Genomic DNA, 8,226 nt, shown 5'->3' on the forward strand with positions numbered 1-8,226 from the left:
TACTCCAGCACCCCCTAGATGACAGGAATCCAGAAAAGCTCTAATTCCAGCCCCAAATAAATCCTGTCCATCTCCTGCACTGCATGTGAGACCACTGAGAACATACAAGTCCTCCCAAAACTTTTAACTGGACACTGCACAAGGAAAAAATTGTATAAATCCAGTTACCATTATAGAAACAGGCTTGTCACCACCCTGGGACACTGGTGGAAGCACTGCCTGGGCACCAGCACTGCAGAGCCCTCAGCCAGGGCCTGTCCCAGCTCACCCCGACACAACGCAGTGAACAAAGACCAGCAGAGAGGAACAAGCAGGAGTCTGCGGGTGTAAAAGCTTTTCCTTTTGTTTAGATGTTTGCTTCACTTAAATAGATGTTGACACAAATTACTTCCCCAGGGAAAGGTCACTCTGTCATGATCCAGGAGGGTTTAAGAGTGCATGGGCTGGGCAAAGGAACACATGGGGACAGCTTGGACATGGGGCTAACACCTGTGTGTGCAAACCCCAGCAATGTCCTTCATGGCCAGGAGACTCCAGGCTAACATCTCAGAGGAAAAGAGGTGAGCAGCCACCAAGGCAGGGCTGAGCCTCCTTCACACCCAGCTGGGTCACTCTGATTGTCATCTCTCCTTCTCCCTCACCATGTTGGTCTCCACCACTTGTCTTCACCTGCATATCTCCCCAGAGCATGGTGACAGCCCCTCAGCTGGGTTTTCCAGCAGGTTTTGAACAGGATCAGGCCCCCAGGAAGTCACGTCTTGCTGGGGACTGAACTACTCCATGAGTAGAGGACTCAGCAGGAGAAGCTGGGGACATCCAGGCCCCTCCTGGATCTCAGCACACCAAGAACCCCAAGCACAACACAGCAAACGTCACCCACGAGCACACACATTCAGAGAAAAGTGGTTCCTTGGAGTTTGGCCCTGGACAGACTCCTGCGGGTAAAGCCCAGGGAGTTGGGGGGTGGAAGCTCAGGACAGGGCGTTGCAAGCAGCTGGGGAAGCCCCAGCGGTGCAGGAGCTCCCAGTATCCACAGGAAAGGCGGGAACCAGGAACACCCTGATGCAACCACAGAAATATTTCCCTTGCTCTCCAGCCTGTGCCGGGGCTGCCCCAGGGAAGGAGGGAGGGATGCTCCAGCGAGGTCACATCATGCCCATGGGCCAAACACGTCCAGCACCAAGGGGAAGAGCTTGGGAACGCCAGGATGCAGGGGAGGGGAGGAAGAGATGCTCCTGCAGGCACGGACGCAGCAAAACCCCAAACCAAGACCTGACGTTAGGCTGATGCAAATCGGGAGAGTGGGAATTTCAATCAAGATATTCCCTGGCTGAAAAGGGATAAACACCAAAAAGCCCTTTGGGTTGCACTACCGCATTCACCCGGCCCTGGGATAGAGGCATTTGATTAACAGAAAATATTTTTCTCCCTGGTGGGGGTGGAGGGGAGCAGGGCAGGCAGGGGAGGGAGGGTGGGACACGAGGGGTTATCTCCCATGGGAGGTTATGGACACCAACACAGGAGACAGTGTCTCCCATTCAGTAAACTTGTTTACGCAGCACCCCGTGACTTTAATTATACTTAAAAGCAGGGTTGCGATATAAAGCAAGGCTGTAATTTATAGTCCAGGAGACACCTCGGGCAGGAAGACAACCTGAAGTACCACCCAGCCAGGAAAGCGCTGAGCAGCCGGGCAGTGCGGGAGCAATAAAGTCCGGAAGAAACTCCGAGGACACCAACTCTCATCTGGGTTTATAAAAAGCGTGAAGAAAAGGAGAGGAAAAGGAATTGCCGCGATTCAAGTCACCTCTAAGGCACCCGTGTGGTGCCGAGGGTTGAAAGGAAAAGTTCTTCATGTTCCCAAAATCTCCGATAAATCCGGGCCAGAGAGTCCAAAGTTTGTTAAATCCACAAATGTAACTTTCAGGGATGAGAGGCACTTGTGCAACTCTCAGCCGGTGTGGGAGCGGGCTGTGCGGGGCCAGGGCACCCCGGGAGCGGCTGAGGGCTCTGCGGGGCCGGGGACAAAGCGCTTTCCCCAGCATCGCTGTATCGTCCTTGTCGCGATCGCTCCAGGCGACTGGAGCGGCCCCTCTGAGGGGACACCCAGCACCACCCTGGTCCCGGGAGACCCCGCAGCTCCGCGGGACCCCCGGCAGCTGCCGTGTCCCGGAACCCACAATGCGGGAACCCCGGCAGCTCCTCGGTCCCGGGATTCCTGGTGCCTCTTTGCTCATGAGATCCCCGGCGCGGGACCCCCGGCAGCTCCCCGGAACCCCCCCCCGCAGGCTACCAGTGCAACTCCCCCAGCTCTCGCTCCCGGGACCCCTAGCAGTTCCTCGGGATCCCCCCGTATCTCTCCGCTCCCGAGATCCCCGACAGCTCCGCGGCCCCGGGACTCGCCGTAGCCTCACGGTACAAGTCCCCCTTCATCTCCCGCTCTCGGTGCCCCCTTACCTGCCCCAGGCTGATGTACCCATAGGCAGCGGCGATGCGGGCGGCCTCGGCGGGGCCCCCCCGCACCCGCACGGCCCAGTGGTTGGTGTAGAGGGTGCGGGAGGGCTCGGCCGTGGCTCCGCGCCCGCTCAGCGCCAGGGCCAGGGCCAGCAGGCAGAGGCGGGCAGGCGGCCGAGGGGGCACGGCCCCGCTCCCCTGGCCGGCGCCGACTACGGCGGGCATGGTGCGCTCCGCGGTGCCGAGCTGGGCGGAGCGGGGAGCTGCGCCTTTTAAAGCGGCCCCGAGCCCGGCGGGGGCGGGGGGATGCTCCAGGGGGGTGGGGGAGAGGTGGGAGGAGGTGAAGGGGGGAGGGCCCGGCCGGGCGGTAGCGCCGGGAAAACGGGAGCCCGGTGGACGGGGCGGATCCCGGGCACCACCCCGGTCATCCCTCCTGCCACCCCTCTAGCCCTCCGGGGTGCCCGGGACTGCTCCCCGGAAACCCGCCCTGCATCCCTCTGTGTGCCTCGGTGCAGCTTTCCGGACAACTCCTTGCACGTTCCCGGCATGTCCTTGGAAAACCTCCTGCGTTCCCCTGCATGATCCTGGACAACCTCCTATATCCCCCTGAACCCCTCTACATCCTTCCTGAGTGCGCCGGTGCTACTCGTCGGACAGCCCCTGCACCCCCTTGCATCCTCCTTCGTGTCCCCGCATCCCCCTGGGCATCCGCCTGTAACTCCTAAACAGACCCCCCGCCCCCTCCCGGACAGACCCTGCACCCCCCTGCATACCCTTAGCCAACCCCTCCTACATCCCGCGGCTCAGGTCCCCGGGCAGCCCTCTGCACCCCCCTGGGAAGTCAACCTGACACCCCCACACCCCTGCAGTCCCCGGGCACCGACTGCTGGGCATCCTGCCTGCATCCCCCCCCCAATTACTCCTGCATCCCCCCCAGGCATCCTTCCCACCGCCCATCCCTCTGCACTACCCCCACAGGTATCTCCCACTGCACCTCCCCTCTCCATCCCTCCAGCACTGGCCTCCAGATCCCCCGGACACTTCCCCTGCACCCCCTCACTGCCCCCATGCCCCCGGACCTCCCTCCTGCTCACCCAGACCTTCAGGGGCTCAGGGAGAAAGGCCAGGAAGGGCTGCCGATGGGGAGGATTTAGGGGCAGGACCCTCTAGGGAAGCTTAGCCATGGTGGGCAGGAGGGGTACCATGGGAAGCCATGGGCACGGGTAGAGGGGCTGGACCACTGCCCTTGCCTCCCACAGTCACCATTTGGGGGCCAGCAGAAAGCTCGTGGCGTATCAGAAAATAGGCTTTGTTTGGGAGAAGGCGGCAGGACACACAAAGGACGGGCTCAGGAGCTGGTCAATAATGCTCTGTTCCACAGCCCTCCCTGCCAGCGCGGGCAGAGGCCAGCAGAAAGCTGAGAGCTGCCCAGAACGAAGTGGTGCTTCACTGGCATCAGCTCGGAGCATCACTCGCGTCTCACCAGAGTTCCAGAAATGCCCCCGGGAAGCCCCCAAGGCTCACAAGGCCCTTGCCGGGTACTGCAGCTGCAACCACAGGCTCTGGTCGGGATGGTTTCAGGGTGTCTGTGATCCCTAGAGTGGTTGTTGTCAGTCTTCCAGACCCTGAATAGATTTGGAAAGTATTTGGGACACTGAGAAGATGCCCTTGCAGCCACCCCCTTGAAGTCACCTACTTTGGGGTGGGTATTGACATGCAGAATGGGAAAATGCGGCTGCATCAGCTGCATCCATCTGAAAGCAAACACATTTGCAAGCTCCAAAGAGCTTAGAAAATCCACCTAGACTCAGCCTCGGGGCAAAAGGGTGTCTGGAAAGAAAAGCCAGCAGCTGGGGTGGGGAGAGGAGGGCACCAAGCACATCCTGCATCCCATGACCGGAGCCAGAGCCAGAGGGGAAAATCATGGTCACACAGCCCGAGGTAACAGGAAAGTCCCCCCAGCTCAGCGACATTAAACCAAGAGAAATTTACATGGAGACAAATTCTTCAGGCAGCTCCCTGCTGGGGTGGATCTGTCCCAGTCACAGCAAATACATAAATACATGGAGAGGGGCAGACAGAGGTGAGCCCCCACCAACAGCAGGCTCATCCCATGCAGTCAGAAACAGCACCAAAATGGGGGTTTCGAGGGTTTGTGTGTGCAGATGGAGGCCATTGTGCCAGCACCAGGGATGGGACAATTTACTGCCATAAGAGAAGGGGAATTTGGTGACTCACGGTGTCTGCTGGAAGCTGTTGCTCCTGAAAATCTCTGCAGGTATCCATCATCGTGTGTGGGGATGCTGGAGCCATGTGCTTGTGTTGGGTCTCATCATCCTAGGCATCCTCACAAGGCCAACCATGCGTGGCCCGGGCAGAGCGATGGGTTTGTGCGTGGCCATTTCTTCTGATTTAGCAGTAAAGATAGTTGCCATTAGTACAAGCACAGTGCAAATCCAGTCCTCATTTCCCATCTGGTTTATGGGCTTTTCCTCAAGTTTCCCATTGGTTAAGGTGCAGGAGATGGATGAGGGCTGGCAGGTGCTGTGCATGCGACGTGTGTGACACACATCAGGAGAGACACGGTAAGGCAGAGGAAAGGTGGGAATGGAGGAGACCAACTCCATCCCTTCAGTCTCACAACATCCTTTTGGATCCACAGGGAAGGTCTGCAGGGACTGCCTGCTGTTGGCAAGGGCTGCAAAGGAGAGAAGGAATATCACCATGGGGAGTGGAGAAGGATGAATGGGCTCTGGCTGCAGGGAGCGTTTGTGGTTTAATGGTGGGAAAAGCTTTCCAATGGCAAAGAGTGAAGATGGGAAAGGAGGAGGTGGGGATTCAAAACCCATTGCCTCTGCATTAGGTGATGAAAAATGGGCAAATTTCAGGAGTTCCAGGCCAAATCCATGCACTGTTTCCTACTGCAATGGCCGCATGGGCAACAAAACCCAGCAGCATCCTGCATGCCAAGCCTTCTATCCCGAGGACATTGACCATGTACCCCAAGGTATCAGCCTTGGTCCTTGTGCCCTGCCAGAGAGCCTGGCTCAGCCTGGGGTAGGACAACAGGGGCAAGAGCCTTGGCCCAGCACTGACTGCAACACTGGGACCTGTGTTTTGGTGGCCCCCAGTCCCTGCACCCTCCCATCCCCTCTCCCTCTGGCACGATCTCAAAATTCAGTGTATCCCCTTACATCCCGGATAGCAATTTTCCCGGCCCAGCCCATGGGATTTATCAGGGGTGTCAGGAAAACCGGACTTTGGCCCTACAAGCTTTGCAATGAATGCAAACTAAGGCTCTGTTTTCACTCTTTTCCTGGGATTATTTGAAAACCCAGAGAATTACTGCAAGGCACTGGCCATGCAATAAATTTTGCAAGCTGAGTGGCTAAACAGAAGCTGCTGCAAAGACAGCACAGAAAGAGGCACTGCTGAACCAGTAACATCCAAACCCTGCTGAATAAAATTTATAATAATCCTGGCAGTTTTATATCTGTGAATTACAGTTAAAATCCCAGCACGTACTATGCACATCTCTACATACGACAATGAGACAGAGGAGGAGGGTTTCAGGAGGATGGAGCTGGATGAGCAGGAGAGAGATGTCATTTAAACCCTGGTTCTTGGAAAACCGAGCCCTTCTGTGTCTTTTTAAGGCAAGTTCAAAAAAGGAAAGTGCAAATAAAGCACCCAAAAGCTGCTATTTTTTGCGAGGGTGGGATGGCAGGGCTGGGGCTGGGCTGCAGTGGGACTGTCACCGCGTCCCTGCCTGCGGCTCCGGGGCAGGCAGAGGGAGCAGGGCAGCAGGAGCTGTGCCTCTGCGTGCTGAAGTGCACGAAGTTAAGCAAACAAAAGCCATTATTTTGCAAACACACACAGCCCGGAGGTGCCCCTGGGGTGGTGGGACAGGGCAGCGACTCAGCTTGGGGACATGGGCCAGCTGGACCCCCAGCAATGAAACCCCACAGGCTGCGGGTGCTGGCGTTTTATCCTTTGCATGTTGAGGGCCTGTTGACGTGGAGATTACAGCAAAAATCAGGTTAAAACCCATTTATCTGACCCGTGTGCGTTGCCTGGGGACATGCGGAGCCATGAGCAGGGCCATCCCAAGGCTGGTGGCTGCAAACCTGCCCCAGCCCAGCAAACCCCAGCCACGCGCTGCCTGCCATGGTTAATGAAGGGCAGGAGGTAATTAAACCTGTACACCTGGAAATAGCTCTTCTCGTAGCTCCCAGGCTTAACCAAATGAGTGAAATTTGCACTGGCATAATTAAAGTGATGTGGTTAACGATCTGTCTGCACTGGGGAGTTGCTCTGCAGCTTGATTCTTCACTCTCCAGTGAAAGTCCACATGGAAAAACCCTGTCCGGGTCCAGCAACAGCCCCTGCATGACTCCAGCAATGCCCAGCCTGACCTCGCACCATCAGGGTGCCCATTAACACCATCCTATTAACACCAGTTCATTAACACCAGCCTTCAAACCAGTCTGGCTGCCCGATGCCTCCAGCATCCTCCTGTAGTAGCCATCTCTGCAGACATGGCCACAGAGACAATGGCAAAGCACGGGGCTCTCAGCACCATCACTGCTCCTGTCCAGGGACTTGTAAATGAGAAGGAGCAATTCATATTTTTGCATTTATATTCCTGGCTTGCACCAATCTCTTTTTTTCTCTCCTTGTTCTTTTAGGTGTTAAAATAGCCCCAGACTCACTAGTGACCAGATGCTTCCGTTTTGGTCATATTAATGGTAAAATCCTGCATGCAAGTGAGCAGCTCATGGAGCTTCCCAGCTGAAAATAAGATTTTGAGCCTCCGTGGAGAAGCATCCCCATGGCTGATGTGTCACAGCAGCACAAAGGTGCTGGCAGTGCCACCACCACTGCCACCGCTCAGCAGCCACCAGCTCTGTGGCTGGGAAACCCCTGGGTGAATTCCCAGGAGGTCCTGGATGCTCAACGGAAAAATCTTGCCTCTACCTTTTTCCTTTTCTTCCTAGATCTGGATTAAGCTGTTTGCAGACTGAAGGGGTGATGTCAAATGTGATGGAGAGGAAGGAGGGGATGCGGTGGAGGAAGACCTGGGGAGGGGGGGGATGAGTGGCAGCTCCACACCAATTCTTGGCCATGAAAACCCAGGCACAAGGAAACTTGTTTCAAAGTGCCTGAAAGATCTAATTTAGAAATCTTTCATCTCTGGCAGTTTTGTTTGGGACTTCTTTTTGTGAGAAATGGGGAGAACTACAGAGAAAAAATGGGTAGAAGAACACCAAACCACGGGGATGACCAAGGAGGCATGGTTTTCTACCATCCCACATCTCTTCCAAACACTGAAAACAGCAGGAAAAAGGATATAGAATGGAGATTAGAGAGGCTACCTGGCTGTGATGCTACACGCAGGGTGTGGAGAGTGAAGCATCCCCAGTGCCAGAGGTTTTTGCTGTAATTAGACCAACATCTGTCCAGCCATGGTCGGCGCTTGCGCAGTCACTGCCTTGCTCCAGGCTCCTCCTGCTTCATTTTCTGCAATTTTAGAGAAACCTGGATTTTTTTATTTTTTTTTTTCTATCTTCCTCTCTGGAAAGATTAAAGCTTGATTGTCAAGAACTGGTGTAACAGGCAAGAAGATTTCCCAGACCAGTCAAAATGTCATCCTAGTAAAAATGTGAGTAATAAAAAAGAAAAAGAAAGGGCCCAAAATGGACTCAGGCCTGTAAAAATATCCAAAAGATGGATCTGGAAGTGTAGAAACAATTGAAGCTCAGCAGCAAAAGG

The 8,226-nt window shown here is 55.6% G+C and overlaps 1 protein-coding gene across 2 annotated transcripts in view; it reads right to left on the reverse strand.

The window, feature by feature from the left end:
• The window catches only part of PCSK6 (proprotein convertase subtilisin/kexin type 6), a 35,738-nt gene extending 33,051 nt beyond the window's left edge, over nt 1–2,687 (reverse strand). For both annotated transcript variants that reach the window (XM_051628586.1, XM_051628587.1), the window contains exon 1: nt 2,458–2,687. In XM_051628586.1, coding sequence (XP_051484546.1) covers nt 2,458–2,679 — 222 coding nt within the window. In that variant the 5' untranslated portion in view covers nt 2,680–2,687. The remainder of the gene's footprint in view (nt 1–2,457) is intronic.
• Nucleotides 2,688–8,226: the final 5,539 nt, after the last annotated feature.

The sequence above is a fragment of the Apus apus genome, chromosome 10 (genome assembly GCF_020740795.1).
Source record: "Apus apus isolate bApuApu2 chromosome 10, bApuApu2.pri.cur, whole genome shotgun sequence".
In the NCBI taxonomy this organism is placed as follows: Eukaryota; Metazoa; Chordata; class Aves; order Apodiformes; family Apodidae; genus Apus; species Apus apus.